Source organism: Hemicordylus capensis, chromosome 6, assembly GCF_027244095.1.
Source record: "Hemicordylus capensis ecotype Gifberg chromosome 6, rHemCap1.1.pri, whole genome shotgun sequence".
NCBI classification, from domain to species: domain Eukaryota; kingdom Metazoa; phylum Chordata; class Lepidosauria; order Squamata; family Cordylidae; genus Hemicordylus; species Hemicordylus capensis.
The window spans coordinates 135,168,804-135,191,523 of NC_069662.1; the positions used below are offsets into that span (position 1 = coordinate 135,168,804).

At 43.3% G+C, this 22,720-nt stretch overlaps 1 protein-coding gene across 7 annotated transcripts in view; it reads left to right on the plus strand.

The window, feature by feature from the left end:
• The window catches only part of STEAP4 (STEAP4 metalloreductase), a 129,043-nt gene that overhangs the window by 99,271 nt on the left and 7,052 nt on the right, over positions 1-22,720 (plus strand). For 2 of the 7 annotated variants that reach the window (XM_053265952.1, XM_053265954.1), the window contains exons 1-3: positions 17,246-17,423; positions 18,934-19,410; positions 20,772-21,299. In XM_053265952.1, coding sequence (XP_053121927.1) covers positions 17,271-17,423; positions 18,934-19,410; positions 20,772-21,299 — 1,158 coding nt within the window. In that variant the 5' untranslated portion in view covers positions 17,246-17,270. Of the gene's footprint in view, positions 1-360; positions 477-17,245; positions 17,424-17,951; positions 18,001-18,933; positions 19,411-20,771; positions 21,300-22,720 lie in introns of those variants that run through there. The other 5 variants (XM_053265955.1, XM_053265956.1, XM_053265953.1 and 2 more) reach the window with 5 other exon arrangements.

Here is a 22,720-nt window from a genome sequence, read left to right on the forward strand (position 1 = left end):
ACAAAAATCGGGCTAGCCTCTGCTAGCCTGATTTTTGTTGATCATGAGAATCGCCCCACTGTGTGAGTGCATCTCTGTCTTCAAATTCTTTGCAAAAGCAGCTGCATGACACTGGTCACATCAGCAGGCCACACACAAGGCACTGCTACCTAGTCAGCTGCTGCACACCTCTTCAGTGCTCACCCAGCCTTTCCCCACTTCCGATGCCACGTGTCTGCACCCCCATTAAGGATGTAGGGCCTCCTATCCAAACACTAGCTCCCTCCCACCCCTCACTTCAAACGTACCTTGAACTAGATATGCAAGTAGCTCAGAAGTTTCCATAGCTTGAGTTTTAATACCTAAAATGTTTCCTTGTAGCTGTCTCACATCATTAATCCAGCCCTTGTTGAACACAGTTGAAAATATTACTTCCCAGCTCTGGTATTTGAAAACTTCATATTCCCTGGATTTTGGGGGGGAAATCACTCACAAATGTAAGTACATTTTTCATATTGTGATATTTTGTTTTAATGTGCATTGAAGTAGGACCTTGTGCATTATTTTTAGGAAGGGAAAGGAACAATGACCTTTCCAAGCTCCTACATTAGTTGATGGGGTGATTTACCATGGTTACGTAGTAATAACAAAGAAAGCATTCCAACGGCAGACTAAAATATTGGCATGCAACCTCAGGCTTACAAGCACCATCAGTTAGTGTACTAGAACATAGTTAAAAATCCAGAGAGCAGAGACATTCTTGTCAAACGGCATTGCGACACACCACTAAGATAGCGATTGTTTTGAAAGTTGTATGGTCCAGTGGCCTCATCAGAACCCTCAAATAATCAGACATTTATCCAAGTGAATGATAAATGTATGTTATTCATACAGAAGGAAAACGTGGAGAAGAGGCCGAATAAGAGGAGCATTCTGGCCAATGCAGGTTTTAAATTGGCATTGTAAACACAAATGAAACAAGAAACTTAGTCCTATTCAGATGTACTGTGTTAAGGTGTCTCTACACATGTACGTGTTTTTGTGTAAATGCAGGAGTGTGGCTACAGTTGTTGTTGTTGTTGTTGTTGTTGTTGTTATTTGATTTCTATACCGCCGTTCCAAAAATGGCTCAAGGTGGTTTACACAGAGAAATAATATATAAATAAGATGGATCCCTGTCCCCAAAGGGCTCACAATCTAAAAAGAAACATAAGATAGACACCTGCAACAGTCACTGGAGGTTCTGTACTGGGAGTGGATAGGGCCAATTACTCTCCCCCTGCTAAATAAAGAGAATCACCACATTAAAAGGTGCCTCTTTGCCAAGTTAGCAGGGGTGTCAAGTTAGCAGGGGTGTTAACAACAAGTTGAATGGGGGGGCGCAAATGTCCCTGACCCCTTGAGGAAGGGGAGGCCCTGGTTGGGTGACAGCTTACTCTCTGCTCTCCTCCATGTTCCTCTCTGAAACAGAAGGCAGGGACCTGTCTTCAATTTTTGTCCCTGAGCCCACTCTAATCTTACCATGCCCCTGTGTGAATACGTTCCTTTTAAGAGCACATACCCTCTCCAGTGCAGATACAGATAGGAAGTGGATTGCTGTACGTGTATTCAGTATAATGTGAATAACCCAGAATATGCACTGAACATAATGTGTGCATTGGGTTTTTCGTTTAAATGCCATTTTCACAAAATGTCACAATTTTCCTGCTCATGAGAGGTTATAAGAAAGACATGGGGATGGTGTTTTTGGTTAACCCATTCCTTAACCCAGGCCAGGAGTGGGGCTTTAGTTACTTGTATTCCAGTTCTGGAGTAGAGGCGGGGCTAACAAACAGCCAGCAGCAAGAGCACTGAAAAACAGTCTGTACTTGCCTCTCTGTACATAATATCTATTTCATTAAACTGTTAATATTCCTGATACCACTCCACTGCTTTGTCCTTGCATACCACAATTCTTTCCCTTGGATTCTACAGATTGTACAGTGATTTTGCAAGCTATGGATTTTGGCCTGTAGATAGAGCACATACTTTGCATGGAAGTGGTCTCAAGCCCAATCTTTGACATCTCCAGTTTAAACAGCATCTCAGGTAGCAGAGTTAGGGCAGCTTTCTGCCTGAGACTTTGGAGCCCAGCTTCATAATAATCATATCTTTTGTTTTGTGTTGAATCCTACCTAAGTAGTTCTGCAAATGCACTGCTGTAAATTGTTGCTGGGTAGAGAGACAGTGCTTATTCCACCACTTGGAAAGGAACCACAGGTTTAAATTGCAGTAAAGTCAATGAGAGGATTGGTTTGGTCCCTTGAAAGAAGAAACAAGGCTTTAGAAAACTGTCAATACCATTGAATAATGGATCTAGTTTCCCTGAGAAACTAGTGGCATCTCATTCATTTGCAGTTTCTAGAAATGAATTGGTTAAATAAGTAGGAGGGATTGTTTTGCTATATCAGTTTCTGGCCAATACAGGTGGGTGAACTGGATGCCTTTGTACACCATTTCCCACCAGAGCCTTCATTTATTTCTGTTATAAGCCTGTGGTTAGTAACCACAGTTGCACAGTAAATTATACTGTACAAATACTCAGAAATGTTTCTGTGTGAGGATGTCACATTTCCCCACAAGTTCTGATGTAGGTGACCTGGCCCCAAAGTTCATAGGACAACTGCCCTTTAACAACTTGGAGAAGATGAAATTGCGGTAGCTGCAGCAGCCCCCCACATCCATCACAGCATGACAAGATCCATGCCGGAATAACTTCCTGCACAGCTATTAAGGATACAAAAGCCCTTTCCTCCCAGGTTCAAACATGTTGTGTGGGCCTGTATAGATAACACCATAAGCGGGGATTGGCTTTATGCATAACCCTGAGAGTATCCATAGAGTGGATAGTCAGCAAAGATCACTCAGGGCACATATCCGCTCTCTTGGAAACCACAGGCAACAGACTGTTCATGCTGCAGTATACAACTCATGTGGTTATGGGGGGTGTACAAGTGACACATTCACTAGGTGAAGAACCTATGTGCTGATGCCATTTGAGAAATGGAGATCAGTTTCCTTTAAAGGAGCCCCCCAGCACAGAGCAAAGTACAGCATTGCACAGTGGAAAGGATCATCTCCAGATGGTGAAACTTCAGCTGAAACTTCACAGAGGCCCAGTGAACAATTAGTCAGGGAGATGCACTTAGGGTTGGTGGGAGTCACCACTGGCCCCTGGGCCCTATGAACACAGGGACATAGGAAGCTGCCTTTTACCGAGTCAGACCATTGGTCCATCTAGCTCAGGACTGTCTACACCAGGCCTGCTCAACTTAGGCCCCCAGCTGTTTTTGGATGACAACTCCCATAATCCCCAGGCACAGTGGCCAATAGCCAGGGATTATGGGAATTGTAGGCCCACATCTGCAGGAGGGCCGAAGTTGAGCAGCCCTGGTCTACACAAACTGGCAGCAGCTTCTCCAAGATTACAGGCAGGAGTCTCTCTCAACTCTATCTTGGAGATGCCAGGGAGAACATTAGAACATAAGAACAGCCCTGCTGGATCAGGCCCCAAGGCCCATCTAGTCCAGCATCCTGCTGTCACTCCCTTGTAACTGGTACTCAGAGGCATCCTGCCTCTGAGGGAACTTTGTAACCTCAGATGCTCTTCCCAGAGTGGCTCCATCCCTTCAGGGGGAACATCTTAAAGTGCCCACACCTTTCATCTCCCATTCATATACAACCTGGATGAACCCTGCTTAGCAAAGGGGACAAGTTTTGCTTGCTACCACAAGACCAGCCCCGATGAGTGGCACTGCCTTAGTATGGGGACAGGCGGCAAGATGAAACCATGATGTTTGTTTCAATTACAGTTAATAGAGTGTCTATATATTCAAAAGTAATTAGCTCAAAGTATCAACCTCCTGCACCTCCACCCTACAAATCTACCCAGTTCAGTCTCTTCCCTGCTTGCACTGGGATGAGCAACCAGTCCTCACTCTCTCTACTTCCCCCAGAAATGTTTGTTATCCAGGTGCTGACTAAGAGGGTGGAGGGCCCATTGTTTATTATCCATCCAAGTCCCAGCTATACCGATCCAGGTTCCTGAGTGAGCTCTCACTGTTTCAACCCATCTGTGGTTTGTGAGACTATGCAAGAAGAATGTTTTTGATCTTAGAGCACAAGAGGTGATATTATGCGGCACTCAGAGGACTTAAGAGCTGCATGGAGATGCCAGAGAATGGAGATGCATTGTCAGAAAGGACTGAGCAGGGGAAGTTAAAAGCCTTGTTTGATGTGCACCCGCACCTGGACGCCTTATGAGGAATGGAAAAGAGCAGAAGAACACTTCCTTGTTCTCATGTGCCACTCAAAAAACATGCAAGGGGAAAGACACAGAGGAATTGCATGTGCTAACCTGCTCTTTAACTTAATCAGTAGTGCACTTTAACATGTTAAAGAATGAGATGATTTCTAGGGCTTTGAAAGGACTAGCCCTAACTTTGTATTAAGGGACCTGCATCAATATATGGGCCCCTTGTTCCAGAAATTAATTTTCTTTTATGAACATCATCAAAGGACCCATAATTGTGATGGGCAGTACTTTTGGCCAGATGAGACTGCTGCAGCACAGAAAATACCACTTATTTGGCAGCAAAACCACCTGCCATCCGCCTGTCACCACAGATAAGGCACTATTAATCTAGCATCTCAATCAGTGGGCAGGTTTTGTTCCCGTTTCAGTGGAATTGTGGGCTAAAGCCCCTTTATTTTCTGCAATACCAGTGCATGATTGCCAAGTATTTCTATGCAAGAATGAAAAATGGGTGCAATGTTTTTTTAAAAAAAATTAAACCATGTTAAATTTTACCTCCAGGACATGGGTTTTTAAATGACAGCTTTCTTGTTATCCATTTGCTACTGGAAGACACTATATGTGGGATATCCAGGAATGTGTGTGTGCTAAATTCAAATTAAATTGTAATTGTTTTATTATGGTTGTGTGTTTTTTTAAATGTTCGGAGGATTTTTTTTTTTCTTACTCTGTGTAGGCTGATAATGTCATGGAGTGTGACTAGGCAGCAAAGTATGTGTGTACAGAAAGGAAAATGTTCAGGTGTGTTGTAGTAGCACATGCTGCACACACAAATTTCACTCACACACCCTTGTGCTGTTCTAAATTTTCCTTTCAAAAAAGCCCTCACCCAGCTCCTAGTTGTTCTGGCTGAGGCATCCCTCTCTCCCTCATGCCATCCCAGGAGTACTGAAGAGCCATCTTGCTCTGAGGGGAAACAGGATAAAAACGGAACAGGCAGTCAGATTCCCAGCTTTAAAAGTGACAGGACCTGGCTTTTAAAAAAAGGTTTCTTGCTGGTCTTTGGAGTTCTGTTGTATAATTTCTTTAATTGCTGCTTATTGTTTTAATATTTTCATGTAGACTGTTTTGTGACGTTTGCCTGAACAGCAGTATAAAAAATGCAGTATATAAGTAGTAGTAGTAGTAGTAGTAGTAGTATTCATCCTATTCTTTTCCTATGTAAACAGTTTGTAACAGAATTCAGGAAGAATGGTAATAAAATCAATTGTATTCCAATATTCAATTATGTCATAAACTCTTGGAATACCAAGAGCAGCAAACCGATATTTACCCGAATGCAAGAAGATGAGCCCCTGATTTCTAATATAAAAAGAACCTGGGGTGGGGGGACCTAATCTTGGATTCTGGTGCATATGGAGGCTATTCATACACGTGTGCAAAAAATGAGCTAAGGGAGCCCAAGCTGGTTTTGCACGCACATGTGCGCCACTGGGATCAAGCCCGATCCCATTGGCAACACGGCAGCAAACCCACGTGTGAAGCCTACCCCTAAAACGGAACAAGGGAACAAGTGCTCCCTTAAACCTGGGTGTTTTTTTTTTTAAATCATGTGGCAGCCACGACTGCTCACAGCCGTGGCTGCCACACTGTTGGAAGCCTGGGGAGTGGGGACTCAATGATGCACCATGCACTCGAACGGTGCATCATCATATTTCCAGGGGCCGGGACACACATCCTAGCCCCCGGCCCTCTCAGCTGCCTCTGTGCACCGGGCATTGTCTGAGTGCGTGAGAAGAGCACCCAGCAACACTTCATTGATCATCTGTGGGGAAGGTACGTTTGACCCACCTTCCCCATAGCCCACCCTTTAGCCCTTCTCACTAATTGTGAGAAGAGGCTCATAGTATTATTCCCATTTAGGAAGCAAAGGGCTTTGTGTTTCTGCTGAGACCCTGGAGGGGGGGGGAATCCTGGGGCTGCGTCCCTGCAACACTACACAATTGAGTATAGGTGGGAAACGCCATCCAAGTGAGTGGAGGAGAGTAGAGATGGAGCCCATGATCCTGTAAAATATCCCAATGTCCTAACCATAGATGGCCAGCATTCTTTTGCTGATCAACCAATACTTTGCTGTTCTACAGAGGCTCCATTCATGCTGGAAGTTCTTTCACAATACCTTGCATTGATCAATGCCAACATCTGTTTTTGTGGGCACCTTACCAGCAGTGACTGGAAAGAACACCCAGTTGCGACATCAAGGAGAATGTTTCTGAGTCAGAGTCAGCTGTGAACTGGAACCCGAGGGATTTCAGCTGCCTGGCACAGATGTCATTATGACCTGCGTCCTCTTGGGCAGCTGTGTCTGCAGCCAGAAGACGTGCAAGACATTATGGCTTGCAATTAGCACAACTGCTTAACTAAACTAGCACACCCAGAATCATGGATAAGGTGGCTGCTTGCCCTGGGGCAATGTACACTGGTCGTAAATATTTGCAAACATACAATTACCCTACTAAGTAGCACTTTAAAACCCCCAGTCTCGGATGGCTTAATACAAACAAAAACAGCCAGACAGCAAAATAATGCACACTGAATATAACACATAAATAGGACTATATTCACACTTTACACAGTTTCTGGCCTGATTGGTGCATCTCTAAAGCCCTTTTACACATTATGTTCAATGCACGTACAATCTGTGTACAGTATATGTGTGCACTGATCTGTGCAGCATGTACACTTATTTATACATTATGTTCAATGCACATACAGTAGTACACCCCTGCATTAGAGGGGACTGAACCCAGGTTCATTTTTCTAATGACCGCATTATTTTCGCCAGCACTCTTCAGATGTTATAAAAACTGGAGATCCTGTACTCATATACACCATCTCTGAGAGCACACTTTGAGTCCTTTCCCTGTCCATGGATATAGCATATGTCCACAACAGTGGCAGAGGGAGGGTGGTGGCGGCCCGTGTTCAGCCACCACTGGGGGCCCTGTCCCTCTCCCCTATATCTGACATCAGGCGCAGGGGGGCAGCTAGCCACACCCTCTGTGTCAGATGTCAAATGCGGGGGCGTGGTCTCCCTCCCAAATGGGACAGTGAAATAACTTTTCCCCGCCTCTGAGGTCAGATTCAGGGGGTATATCTGGGGCTGCGAGGCATGGCCCCTGGGGGCAGTGGCCCAGGTTTTTTGAACCCGTTCGGCCAATGGTGGCTCCACCCTTGGTCCACAGAGACAAACACTGTAGTCATGGGCAGATTCTTCCTGTGATTCTGCCACGTGAAGCATCTGACCATGAACACAGCGTTTCTCTGCGGACAAATGCTGTAACTAATCACAACAGGGGTGGTGGTTCTTAGCATATCAGAATGGGGGCAGGGCTTCAGGACACTTTACATACGTACAGAATCGTCAGCTTTTATAACATCGGAAGAGGGCACAAAAACATGTAATACATACAGATAATACACATATACAATGTAATGCCTGAATAAGATTTAGGTTAAGCCCCTGAAGATGAATAGGGCTTCCACACTTTCCCAATCTGGTTATATACGTTGCTGAGAATTAGCTATCTTTTCATTTTGTTGGATGAATAGCTCAGTGTAACATGAAAGTCTGCACATTTTGCCCTAACAAAGGCTCAGTTAATAAAAGCTAACTGACCACGCACCCTCCTCGCCAATTTCATATCCCTTTCAAGCCAGCAGTACAACTTACACCCTGTTGGCATGAGTGTGTATCCTTTTCCATTCAGCCCTTGATACTTAAAGCCTGCTCCACCTTTGAAACTCCCTGTATTTCATGGACTCATTTCTAATTCACTGTGCACTTGACTGGACTGGATTAACGTTTGATACTTTTAAACTCTGAACAGTTCAACAGTCCTGAAAATGCAAAGGAAATGACTCAACTTTTAAGCCTGGTCTTATGTATTTATGGAACAGGTCGAAGCCATGAGATTTGCAGCTCTCTCCGTACTTTGTTATGATTTAGACAACATTAAGCACATCTTTTTAGGCCTCTACTTCATGTGCCTGAAGAACCTCCAGGCAGCTTTAGTGTTCTCCTGATAAAAGGTAGGGATGTGAGAAGCAGAATAGTGCTGCACTCTTTGCAGGAGGATTTATCACCTCTAAGGATTCGTTTTATCTGCTCTGTCAGAACTCATAGCACAGGACCTTTTGCTGAAAGTATCTGCACACACAAAAAACCTTGCTCCCTTAAAAAAAAATTGCATTGAGAATTTGCTGCATTACCATCCTCGCCTTTTGGTTATTCATATTTGTTTATGCTTTTGTGTGTGGGCTTCATAATAGATCATTATAATTCACAGCAAAAAAAATTTTTTTTTTTTTTAAGGTGAGTATATGTCTTCCAAATGTACTGTAGCAGTACTGGGGGAGGGAAGTATAAATGAGGAAAAAACAAGAAAATGATGTTAGTGGATTTTTTTTTAAAGAGGATATTTTTTTCAGTATTGTAAACATGTAGCTCACTTTATTTTCATACACACACACAAAGGCATATCTGGGTAAATGTGTTACTTTAACCCCAAAGATTCTGATTTGCTTCCAAGTGCTATATTTCCCACTTACACTTCTCAAGACATCTGGCTTACGGCCTTGGCCTGGTTTCCCCTCCCCATTGAGACACTCCTTCTAGGCAGTGTCATCATAAAATATCCCCAAGGCGTGGGGGCATCTACCAACAACTGCAAGTACCATTGATAGGGCGTGTATCACAGCCAGCCAAGTGCTGTGCAAACCAATCGTGCTTTTTTGGCTGTTGAAAGCAAATTGCAAATAATATTCCAACAGGATGGCTGGAACTACGAGCAAAAAACCTCAAGTATGATAATTTGGGAATCTTTCCTATCAGTGGTTCCTGGGGATAGGGCCTTCTGTGTAGTTGTGCCCCAAGTCTAGAAAGTCCTCTCCAACTCTAGGATGTTCTCGCCAGCCCTGCTCATTGGGCACTCAATCTAATGCAAGAGGGGCCAACCCAAGGCTCTTCCTGTTTTTGCAGTTGCGGCTGGACATGATGGGGTTTGTAGTCCAATAACAGCTGGAGAGGTTCAGGTTGGCCATCCCAATCTACAGTTTTGTTGTGGGGTTTTGCCCAGGCTTTATTGTAAAGTAAATCTGATGCTACTATTTTAATTTATCAGTTTGTAAATTGTTTTACTGCAGTTCCAAGATGTATTTTTAGTAACAGTGTCATATCTGTTCTATTCTCTGTGTGTTTTTAAGTCATCTTGAAAATATTCATACAATTATAAGGTGTGGTATACATTTTTTAAAATAAAAAAAATAAAAAATAGGGGAAAAGAAACAACTAGTACTACATTTTCACTGGGCGACAGCCAGACTAAGTTACCCATAGGATAAGTTAATTATGAGTAACTTATCCCATTAATTTCAGTGGGACTACCCATGAGTAACTTTGTCTGACTGGCAGCCACTCTTTACTATTTAGTCAAGCACAATATCCATGAAGCTGCACACGAGGTACCAAATATGCTAATATGCTCATCAACTTCAATTCTGCCTTGAAGGCAGGTATTGCATAACATTAGTTATTGTATATCTTTCTTAAGCTGGTGTTCAAACCTAAAATGTAGAATTGTGTCCTAAACATGCATATTGCATTTCATGTTGCTTTCTCATTCTTCATAGTAGATATGTCACAAACCTAGGAACCAAAGGAAGGTACCAGCTGCTCGAGCATTTCACCCAAAGGTCCAGTGTTTACAGTAAATGTACTGGGTTAAACCTACACGGCACACATCAATAGGTTTTTGCATGTGTCTAATTTGCCACTTGTTTTGTGCCTCTTGGCTTTGTATGGTTTGTGCAATCTGTCCCTCCCATTTTAGGATATTGCTAAACAAGCAAGTTAATTTGAAGATGTTATCAAGAACGGTTATCAATGCAGGTGCCAAAGGAAAGTGGCTTATTAGAAATCCAAACAAAGACAATTACATATCACTAGACAAGTGAAACTAATTTACTGACAATAAATTAGTTCACAATTAGTAAACTAGGCACCAGCACCATATTTGCATGTTATGTTCAATGTACGCTCAAACTGTGTGTGATATATGCATGTACAGATCTGTACAGCACGTACAGTTATTGACACATTAAATTCAATACACTATCTGTGCCCTGCCTTTGAGGAGTCTGTGGCCAGGTTCACTTTTAAAATGAGCACATTCACACTCAAAGATGTACATGTGTATAGACATCTGTGTACGACATATTACAGAAGTTCACATGATCAATTGCTTTGCCTCAGTCTTTCAGCTCAGCGTCAAGCAGGATAAGCACAGACAGAAATTCAACAGGTGCAGTTTCACTTGATGGAGATATCACTCTAATATATCATCAAAATAATCACCTATCATAGAAAATTTCCAGACAGACATTCAGCAGGGACAGTAACTTCACCTGTTCTGTCCATTCAGACTGATAGCAATGCAAAAACATTCTTGGCCTGCAGCCTGAATTGAGGGAAGGAAGATCACCAGATTGCAACTCTTGCAGGCTTCATTCCCTGCATTTTATTGTACTTTGTTGCCTTCTGATGCAGAAAAAGAAGATGGGGGATGTTGCTCTGCTTCCTTAGCACATATTGACATATTCCCTCCCCCCAAATAGCAAATACTCGGAGCATCTTCAGTAATTATGTGGATGGGATCAATAATAATAATAATAATAATAATAATAATAATAATAATAATAATAATAATAGGAAGAAGAAGAAGGCAATGAATACATGGAAGACTCATTTACTAGTAAACGGAGAAGTGGGAGAAATTAATACCCAGAGAGGAATATTTCAAGAAGTCTCATCATCGCCTTTACTTTTTGTAATCTCCCTAATTCCGCTATCCATTATCCATTATCTTGAACAAAACAAACCATGGATACCAAATTTCAAAAACATCAGTTAAGCTTTCCCATCTTCTTTACATAGATGATCTAAAGCTTTACAGGAAGTCACCATCTGAAACTGAGTCATTACTCAATATGCTTAGAATTTATAGCCGTGATATCGCAATGGAGTTTGGACTGGACAAATGTGCTGTATTGGCAGTAAATCAAGGAAATACGACAACTAGTGAAGGAACTGAGATGCCAAACAGAAACAACATAAAGAGTCTGTCAACTGTGGAAAGTTATAAGTATTTGGGCATTCTCCAAAGTGACAAGATCAAGCATGCTGAAATGAAGACCAAAGTTAGTAAGGAATATATCAGGCAAGTAAGAAAGATACTGAAGTCCAAACTTAATGGTGGTAACACTATCAAAGCAATCAACACATAGGCAATTCCTGTAATCTGATATACAGCAGGTATTGTTGTTGATTGCACACAAGCAGAATTGGATGCTCTGGATCAGAAAACCAGGAAAATATTGACCATCAAATCATGCCCTGCACCCAAGAAATGATGTTGATAGGCTGTACCTGCCAAGAAATGAAGGTGGACGTGGAATGTTGCAAGTCAGACAGTCTGTTGAAGAAGAAAAATGAGCATTGGTGGAATACATCAATGAAAGCCAAGAAGAAATGCTACGGGAAGTGAGTAAGACAGGACTGTTGAAAACAAAGGACTCAAAGGATGAATACAAAAAACAGCAGATGAGGAATCAATGAGAAAAATGGCACAACAAACCACTGCATAGTCAGTTCTTTAATGACATACAGTCAACAATAGCACAACATGGCAGTGGTTAAAAAAGAGGACACTGAAGAAAGAAACAGGTGGTCTCATTTTTGCAGCCCAGGAACAATCACTATGAACAAATGTTATAAAAGCAAAAATTGATAAGACACAGAAAGCCAGTAAGTGTCGGTTATGCAAGGAAGCGGATGAGACATTTGAGCACCTTGTACGTTGTAAGAAAATCACACAGACTGATTATGAGGAAAGACACAATAAAGTCCTTGTGGTTATCCACTGGAACCTTTGCAAGAATTACAAATTGCCAGCATGCAAGAACTGGTGGAATCATCCAACTGAGAAGGTCACAGAAAATGAGGAGGCAAAAATCCTTTGGGATTTTAGAATACAAACTGATAGGCATTTAGTGCACAATACACCAGATCTGACAGTCATCAAGAAGAATTGGGTTCTGATAATTGATATTACAATCCCAGGGGATAGATGAGTCAGCGAAAAACAACTGGAGAAAATAACTAAATACAAGGACCTTCAGATTGAAACTGAGTGGCTCTGGAAAAAGAAAACAGTAGTGGTGCCAATAGTTGTTGGTGCCCTTGGTGCAGTACCAAAAGAACTTGAACACCATCTTGACACCTTGGGCATTGATAAAATTACAACACATCAGCTACAGAGGGCCACACTACTCAGGACAGCACAAATACTACGACGCTATCTTTTTTTTTTCTTTAGTTATCCTAGACCCTTGGAAAGGGCCCGATAATTAAAGTACCAAATCCAGTCAATAACAATCCAGTCTAATAATATCAATTAGACTGTGTGTAAATAGCATAATAATATAATTAATAATAAAATTTTACTTGGAAGCTGCCTCATAACAAATTGTACACAACATTAAAAAGAGCCCCTGGTGGTGCAGTGGTAAAACTGCCGCCCTGTAACCAGAAGGTTACAAGTTCGATCCTGACCAGGGGCTCAAGGTTGACTCAGCCTTCCATCCTTCCGAGGTTGGTAAAATGAGTACCCAGAATGTTGGGGGCAATATGCTAAAATCGTTGTAAACCGCTTAGAGAGCTCCGGCTATAGAGCGGTATATAAATGTAAGTGTAAGTGCTATTGCTAAAACATGAAATAAAAACACACTACACATTAAATGATAACAGACCAAAAAGGGAAAAAAGAAATACAAAATACAATACAAAACAATTTTAAAACTATTTGAAAATCAAAATTTAAAAGGCCTGAGTGAACAAAAAGGTCTTTAGCTTGTCTATATGTAAAAAGGACTATACACAACCTTCTCTCAGTGATGTGCAAGCATCAGGTTTCCTTTCCACTTCAAGCCACCTAATTAACATTTTATTCTATGGGATATATAGACAAGGCCAAGGTTGTATCAGAATCCAACCTTGGATTCTGATACATTCAGGGGGCAGAGAGTCAGATATTTGGATGCCTGACATGGGTCAGTTATAAAAAGAAAATATTGGGGCAACCTTTCCAGACTGCAGAGAGGGAGATGGGCTGATCTGGCCTGGTCCATGGGTCATAATCCACCAGGTAGTTCTCCTGTGCGAGCTCTACTGAACCGAATTGGTGACCCATGCTTTTGAATTGGATTGCACAGAGCTCTCTGGCTGAATGCACTCCATGGGTCAGACCTGTCCATCTTCTCCTCTGTCACCTGTAATAGCAACCAAGATGTGTCACCTCAGGAGTTAATTGATGGAGAGGGGTACCAAGAGGAGAGCTGGTCTTGTGGTAGCAAGCATGAATTGTCCCCTTTGCTAAGCAGAGTCCACCCTGGTATGCATTTGAATGGGAGACTACATGTGAGCACTGTAAGATATTCCTTTCAGGGGATGGGGCCGCTTTGAAAAGAGCATTTGCATGCTTGCATGCAGAAGGTTCCAAGTTCCCTCCCTGGCATCTCCAAGATAGGGCTGAGAGAGACTCTTGCCTGCAGCCTTGGAGAAGCTACTGCCAGTCTGCAGATGATATACTGAGCTAGATGGACCAATGGTCTGACTCAGTAGAAGATAGCTTCCTATGTTCCTATGTTCCATTTAGACTTCCCAGCCTTTACTTTTTAAATAGATTTTAAAAACCAGTCATTTTTAATTAACTAAAAATAATCGCTGTTCAATTGAACAACACATTTTTAAAAAGTGAATAATACAAATATATGCACAGTCTGGGGGTGCGCAGTCTGTGGCTGTTTCTGGATCCGAGCCTCCACCTGGTGTCCCAGGTTGAGGCGGTGGCCAGAGGTGCCTTCTATCAGCTTCGGTTGATACGCCAGCTGCGTCCATTTCTTGAGATAAATGACCTCAGGACAGTGGTACATATGCTGGTAACCTCCAGACTGGATTACTATAATGCACTCTATGTGGGGCTGCCTTTGTGTCTAGTCCAGAAACTACAGTTGGTCCAGAATGCGGCAGCCAGGTTGGTCTCTGGGTCTTCTCAGAGAGACCATATTACTCTTGTATTGAAAGAGCTACACTGGCTGCCAATATGTTTCCGGGCAAAATACAAGGTGCTGTTTATAAACTATAAAGCCCTAAATGGCTTGGGCCCTGGGTATTTAAGAGAACGTCTTCTTCGTCATGAACCCCACTGACTATTGAGATCATCAGGAGAGGTCCTTCTGCAGTTGCCACCGGCTCATCCGGTGGCTACTCGGGGACGGGCCTTCTCCGTTGCTGCCCCGATGCTTTGGAATGCGTTCCCTGCTGAAATAAGAACCTCCCCATCTCTGACAATTTAAAAAATATCTTTAAAGAAACATTTGTTCACCCAGGCTTTTAATTAAATACCATTTTAATAGTTTTAACTATGTTTTAAAATATTGTTTTAAGGTTTTAAATTGTTGTAATGTTTAAACTTGTTGCTGTCATTTATTTTAACCAATGTTTTAATTTCTTTGTTGTCATTTATCTGTTTTAACTAATGTTTTAACTTTTCTGTTTTTGTTGTAAACCACCCAAAGACGTAAGTTTTGGGCAGTATAAAAATATGTTAAATTTAAAAAAAAACTTTAAAAAAGAACTGCAGATGAGAAAGCTCCATCAGCAGAAGAGGTATTCCCTTTTCAGTTTCACCCGGAAGGGAATATTACTTCTATTCTAAGTCGAAGTCCAAATATACATATACAAGATGGTACCAGGGGCATTGTTATAATAGAATATCCTCAGGCCCCTGAGGAGATGGGGGCCCACTAGCTAAGCAACAGAGGGACAGGGGTCTATCTTAACTTTATGTTCCAGGGCCAACTTCAACCTTGCTATGTCCCTTGATTGTATAAAATATATATGCCCTGGATGGGAGCCATACCCCAGCGGAGGCTATACCCCTCCATACCCCAGGGCATCTGCTTTCCATGCAGAGATGGAAAAGAGATGCCAGGTTCAAACCCTGGCATCTCCAGGTACAGCTGGGAAGGACCCCTTGGAGAACTGCTGTCACAACCGTTCTCACCATGCAGAGCTCATTTTCCCCGTAGAGGTCTTTCTCTCTCTTAAAGGGCCCTCCCTGCACTGAGAAAAGCACAGTACTGTCAGCACCGTGGGAAATAGCTCTCACATTGGTGGGGTTTTTTTGCGAACGTGGCCCCCGCTTGAAAAATCGTGAAGATCACTGTTATAGACAAGGCTGTGCTAAATGGACCAATGGTCTGACTCAATATAAGGCAGCTCTCTAAATTCTGCCAAAAAACAGAGAAAAGCCAGCAAGCCTTTCCCCCTTCAAAGCTACTGTTTTAGTCATATGCCTATTTACGTAGGTGTACTATGTTCATACTCTCCATGAATTTGATGAATGAAATAATGGTTTCTTCCATTGATTGACAAGCTTAAAAAGAAATAGGCCCCAAATGCAAAACATAGAATGCCATCCTGTAATTCAGAGCTCTGTTGTAGATTGTGCCTAGAACGGACAAAGTGTGTTTGGGGAAAGGTGGGGAGGATACAAATGTGTCCAAATAAATAAGTCGCCGTGTTTGGGGGTTGGCCTTCCAGCCAGCATGGTGCCCCAAAACAGTTTCCACTCCTTTGAAAAAGGCTTGCACAGGACACAGCCATAACAGAGTCAATACTGACCTCTGGAATGAAAGATTCGCGACTTTACCATCACCACTTGCAGAATATACATCTACCCTGGCCACTATATTCTGTTATTTTTATTCCAATTTTGGTGGAAACAGGAAGGTAATAAAGCTATAGTTAGTAAAAATTCAGTGCACAGTAAATGTTTTATACTTATTTATTGCATTTCTATAGTGTTTATTCCCCATAAGAGAACCAAATATATTTCTTTAGTATTCTCATTTTTACAGCAAGCAATGCTCAGGGTCACGCAAACCCACCAAAACCCCAAACAGATAAAACGATGCCGCAAAACAAATCCATACTGCCATCTAGTGGTTAGATAGGGTTTTGACATAACTACAGCTATGGTTTTCTGTTGTTTACTAAGGGGTTATGTGCACATTTGCCCCAAGTGTTTTAGCCAGTATGGATTGTTTTATTTTCCGTAAGCCAGTACAGAATAAGCCAATTTGAAGAAGCAGTTGTTTCTGGCCCCAAGAACCGTGATTCTTCAGAAGATAAGATTGGTCATGTTTTAGGAACTTAGGAAGCTGCCTTATACCAAGTCAGACCATGGGTCCATCTAGTTGAGTATTGTCTCTACACTGACTGGCAGTGTCTCTCCAAGGTTTCAGACAGGAGTCTCTCCCAGCCTTACCCAGATGCCATTTGCATCCTGTTCTTTCTCCAAAAACTTTAGGATGGTGTAAATGGTTTGATTTTTTATTATAATATTATTATTATGCTATTTACACACAGTCTACCAGATGTTATTGACTGGAATTCCTACTGGACCTTTCCAAAGGTCTAGAATAACTAAAGAAAAATTAAAGATATCTTCGTAGTATCCGTGCTGTCCCGGTTAGTGTGGCCTTCTGTAGTTGATGTGTTGTAATTCTATTGATGCCCAAGGTGTCAAGATGATATTCAAGTTCTTTTGGTACTGCACCAAGAAAGAGCACCAACAACTATTGGCACCACTATTGTTTTCTTTTTCCAGAGCCACTCAATTTCAATCTGAAGGTCTTTGAATTTAGTTATTTTCTCCAATTGTTGTTGTTGTTATCTATATATTTAATCCCCGTAGACGTGCCTCAGCCTCTGTGGGGATGCTGATTGGCTGGGCAGCGGAGCGGAGGGACGCACCTGATTGGCTGAGGCGTGTCTGTGGTGGAGGACAGAGGCGGCGGCGGGCCTTGCCGGGCCATGGAGGCCAGGGCAGCGGTGGGCCTGGCCCGGCCGGGGAGGCCGGCGGTGGCGGGGGCCCTGGCCCAGTCGCGGAGGCCGGCGGTGGCGGGCCTGGCCCGAACGCAGAGGCCGGCAGCGGCCCGGCCGGAGACTGGGGCAGGGGGGAGAGAGGTAGCCAGCCCAAAAAAACACGCAGATGCTCTGTGCGGGGGTCGGCTTGTTATTATTATTTCTTGTTTGCACAGTCAAAACAGGTGTTATTGACTGGTTTGTTTTATCCAGACATCGAGTCCTTCCCAAGGACCTGGGATGCCAGAATTTTGTTATCACTATTGTTGTTATAGGTATCACCACAAAATGTAGGCTGTTCCCAGTAAAGAGGTTGTTGTTGTTGTTGTTGTTGTTGTTATTTCTTGTTTGCACAGTCAAACAGATGTTATTGACTGGTTTGTTTTATCCAGACAGCGAGTCCTTCCCAAGGACATGGGATGCTAGAATTTTGTTATCAGTGTTGTTGTTGTTGTTGTTGTTATTTATATCCTCACAACAACTCTATGATGTGGGTTCGGCTGAGATATGTGACTGGTCCAAAGTCACCCGATGAGTTTCAGGGCTGAACACGGATTTGAATTCAGGTCTTCTGAGTTTCAGTCCCACACACTAACCACTACACCACACTGGTTCCATCGCAATGATAAGAACTGAACAGCACACAGTCAGTGTTAACGCCTTTCTTTGCAACGCCTTGGTGTGTATTTCTAAAAGAGTTGTTTTTACAGAATGCCTCAAGGATTGGTTTCGCTATGTTCCCAATGTACTTGTTTCTTTATGATATAAAGGAAGCAGACAGGGCCCAATATAGTGAGAATGCAATCTCCTGAGATAATCAACTAGGGCCTTCTGTACTGTTCAGAACAAAAAGTTCTGTTTCACATCTGGAAGGCAAGTTCTTTGAAACACATTTTGGATCCAGGGCAACCACTATGTACATATCCCACTCATTAGAAGCTGACCACACAGACACTCTCATTTTCTGTCAGTTCCCAGACTGTACCCCGCCCCCTGCCCGCCCTCATGACATATGAATATGTAAAGCTGCCTTCTGATGAATCAGACCTTTATGCTGGTCTGTGACCTTAATAAAGATTGATTGATTGATTGATTGACCTTTGGTCCATCTAGCTCTGTTGTCCACACTGACTGGCAGAAATCTCTCTGGGGTTTCAGGCAGGAGTCTCTCTCAACCCCTTCTGGAGATGCCAGGGACTAAACTTGGAATCTTCGGCATGCAAATCATGTGCTCTTCCACTGGCACATGATCTGCATATCTCAGACTCTGAAATCCCAAACACTGAAATACTGAGGATTAGTATGGCTTGAGACCTATCTATCTATATAATTCACTAAGACATACCCGTGGTTAATCCCATGTGTGGCAGCTCTTGCTTGAGTTCGCGAGCAGGCTGCTGGGAGGGGGAGAGAAAGCAGTGGCAGGAGCGGGGAGGGAAAGTGGCAGCAGCCAGGGGGGCAAGAACAAGGTGGAGAGCCAAGAACAAGGGGGGGAAGAGGGGGTAGAAAAAAGGGAGAACTAGAGACACAAATGATCTGCGCCTGGGCCAGCTAGTTTTATTCCTAGTCTACATAAATAATGTGATTTAATACATATGATCTTGTATCTTAGCAGATAACGACACACCGGCCCATTCTGGAGAAGAGCATCACAATGATCCCACTTACTGTGGATTTGGTGAACAAGAAAGAGACTGTGTGTATTTTTGGAACAGGAGATTTTGGGAGATCTCTAGGATACAAGCTGATGCAGTGTGGCTACGCTGTCGTATTTGGAAGCCGGAATCCCCAGACCTCTGGACTGATCCCTCAAGGAGCCACAGTGCTACCTCATGCAGAAGCTGCAGAAACATCTGACATCATCATCATAGCAGTCCACAGAATACATTACAGCTTTCTTGAAAACCTAAAGGAAGTTCTTAATGGGAAGGTGCTGGTGGACGTGAGCAACAACCTCAAAATAAACCAGTACCCAGAATCCAATGCTGAATATCTTGCCCAGCTACTGCGGGAAAGCAAGGTGGTCAAAGCATTTAACACGGTGTCAGCATGGGCACTGCAGTCGGGCGCTTTAGATGCAAGCAGACAGGTGAGGACAGCTTTGGGACAAAAGGTGCCCACGTCTTAAAAAAAGAAAGGAAAGAAGGAGAAGTGGGAGAAGATGAGATGAAAGTAGCTTCATGTTTTCACTAAAATGGGCTGCAAATGTGAAGACATATTTCTTCCTAACTCAATGGCTCACTAGACGAACTGCTTATCACATCGGGGCGGGTCGTTAATTGAACACCCATCTGCAGGGCACATGGGCCACCAAGTGGGTCCAGCGGGGTGGAGTTCATCTCTGCAGCCCCTGCTGGGCCACTCCCCCACTGCCACCATTGCTGCCAGCTCGCCTCCCTTTGCTGGCCACAGTGCAGTCTAATGATGTCACCGCCCCAGCACCTGTTGTCGCTGGGATAGGTTCATGTCAGGGCAGTGACATCATGGCAACAGCGGCTGTGGATGCCCAGTAGGTAGGGGTTGCGGAGCTACGCTGCTGTGGCCGGGGGCCAACGAGAAATCCTAGCCACAGGCCACCTCTGACTTGCTATGCCACTGCATCACATTATTATAATGGCATCACATTTTTTTAACACTATAATAATGTGATACCATTAACATTTACGAACATTGTAATCATTTATTTTTTTTACTGGACTCTTACCATTTCAGGCTGCAGATCTGGACCAGGGGTAGGCAGTAGCCAGTTTAGGCGCTACTGAGCTTATCTGAAGTAGCTCTGAGTCCAGGCATGGACTGGCTTCTCCCTCTCTCCCCTTCCAGACAAATCTGATTGGCTGGCCTGAGTGGAGGCAGGACTGCACCATTTTAATCTCTCTTTCTTTGGGTGCTCTTCCATTAATTAAAACATTGATTTATTAAAACTTCCATTAGTTTCTTCCCCCACAGAGCACCCCTCTCCCCTTCCTGCCCAGCAACACATTTCTTCTGGAATTTAGGGGGTTTGATATTAAAATCCCTTATTCTGTAGATGTAAATTTTTGAACAAACTGCTCCACCTCTTTACATCTGCCCTCCTTGGTCTGGACAACCTGAAAGCACAGTTGTCTTATGGGCTGGTAATAAAGGGGAACATTTTACTCAACTGAAAAAACAATTCAACCCCTACCATTGCTCAACATTGAGGAGACGGTAGAAGGCCCTTAATGAAATCCACAATCATCCCCGAGTCCCTCAAACTTTATTCAGATCTTAATCTTAGCTCCCCCATAACCAGTTACAAACAGTAGCTAAGGGAACCATTACAAAAAGTATGGGAGCCATGCCCCCTGTATCCACCCCCCTTCCCAACCCCCAGGTAATTCAAGCACTGCTTACTGATGTCAGAGGTACCAACACACACCTTGGCAATACAGAAGCAATCTATTCCTTTTTGGCATTTTGCTGCAGGTGTTTGTCTGTGGAGATGACTGCAACTCAAAAGAAAAAGTGATGGGAATGGTCCGAAGCCTTGGCCTGACTCCGCTGGATAAGGGATCTCTCTTAGCAGCCAAAGAAATTGAGAATTACCCTTTGCAACTCTTCCCAATGTGGAAATACCCCATCTATTTCTCCCTTGCCCTCAGTGCATTCTTCTTCTTCTACTGCGTGGTCCGTGATGTGATCTATTCTCACGTTGAGAACAACAAAGACTACGTCTTTTTTATTGCCATCACAATTCCAAACCGGGTCTGCCCTGTTGTGGCACTTATCCTTCTCGCTTTGGTTTACTTGCCCGGGATCTTCGCCGCTATCCTCCAGTTATACAGAGGGACAAAATACAGCCGCTTCCCAGATTGGCTAGATCAGTGGATGCTCTGCAGGAAACAGCTTGGCTTGGTTGCCTTGGCTTATGCTTTCCTCCACGTCTTATACACACTTGTTATCCCTATTCGCTATTACGTAAGATGGAGGATCGGCTCCTACATACTTACCCAGGTGAGCTGCTGTTATGCTGTTTATTGCCCCATTTTGTCACCCACCTTGGGGATTTTGCAGCTTTTCAGAGGATTGGGCATACTGCATTTGACTACCCATGGAGACATCTGAAGAAAGAGTCGTAGGGAGGGTCCAATCCGTGTGGGGGAGTATGACAACTAGGGATGTTCAAAAATCAATTTTTCCAATTCAATTTGTACCCAAATCAAATCACTCCCAATTTGTTTTGAGTCCAAATCTGGCCAGCTAGCACAGGGGTGATTTGTTTTGTCCACAAATCTCCCAAAACAGGTAAATTTAGGTACAAATCACTTTGTACTCAAATCAATTTGCACAGACAGCAGGTGTTGGCAGTGATTCTCTCAGCAGCAGGAAGTGGGTGGGAAAAAATTTCTTCTCTTTTCCTCACTCAGGAAAGCAGGAACAAAAAGCAGAGAATCCACTCCAGGCAGCAGGCAGGCAAAGCAAAGCAAAGCTCCTCTGGCTCTCTCTCTCTCTCTTCTCCCGTGAGGCAGAAAGGCAGAATGGTGGCTGGCTGCCTCCTTAAGTACATTTGAAAATCCCTCCTTCAAACACCCCCCACCCTAGTCCCTTCTTTGACTCTTCCCTTAGCCAATGCGGGGTCCATCACCCCTGGCAACACAAGATTGGAATGGGAACAAACCAATCTGGAACCAAGGGGAATCACCAGCCAATTGCTGCACACTGTAAGTCACCAATCTGAAGCTTAGGAGGGCGGAATTTATTTATTTTTTTAATCCTGACACAAAATGGAGACAATAAGAGAGATTGCCACAAAATGGAAGTCTGAATCTACAAATTTTTCAGGTCAAAAACCTGGCCATTTTGTTTTGGACCCGAAGCTGGCCAGCTAGCACAGAAGCAATTTGTTTTGTCCACAAATTGCCCAAAACAGGTAGATTTGGGTACAACGTTGTGTACCCAAAATGATTAGCACATCCCTAATGGCAACCTCCTAGATCTCCAGCCCCAGCACATTTCTGGTCACATCAAGAGGATTGTGTCACAGCCTAAAGTACTTCCTAGCTTTTTCATTCACACTGCATAGCCTGCAGCATTCATATGGCTCAGGCTGTGGACAGAAAAACATACCCCCAAACACACAATTGCACAATATGGTTCCAGTTCAGATGCACGCCATCACAGCACTAGACTGACCCTTTCCTCCCCCTCCCCACTCCCGCCTGTTACATGTAAATCTATCATGTCAGTCTTTCCAAAGAGGTAATTTGATCTAGACCTGTGCTGAGCCTGGAGGTTGTGAGATTGTCAGGAATCCTGAAAATGTTATGTATCTCAAATAATTAAGATATATATTAAAAGCCAGGGTGAAAACTAGACAAAATGCTTTAAAAAAATAAAGTTCACTTTTTAAAAATAAGCCCAAAATGCTTTATGAG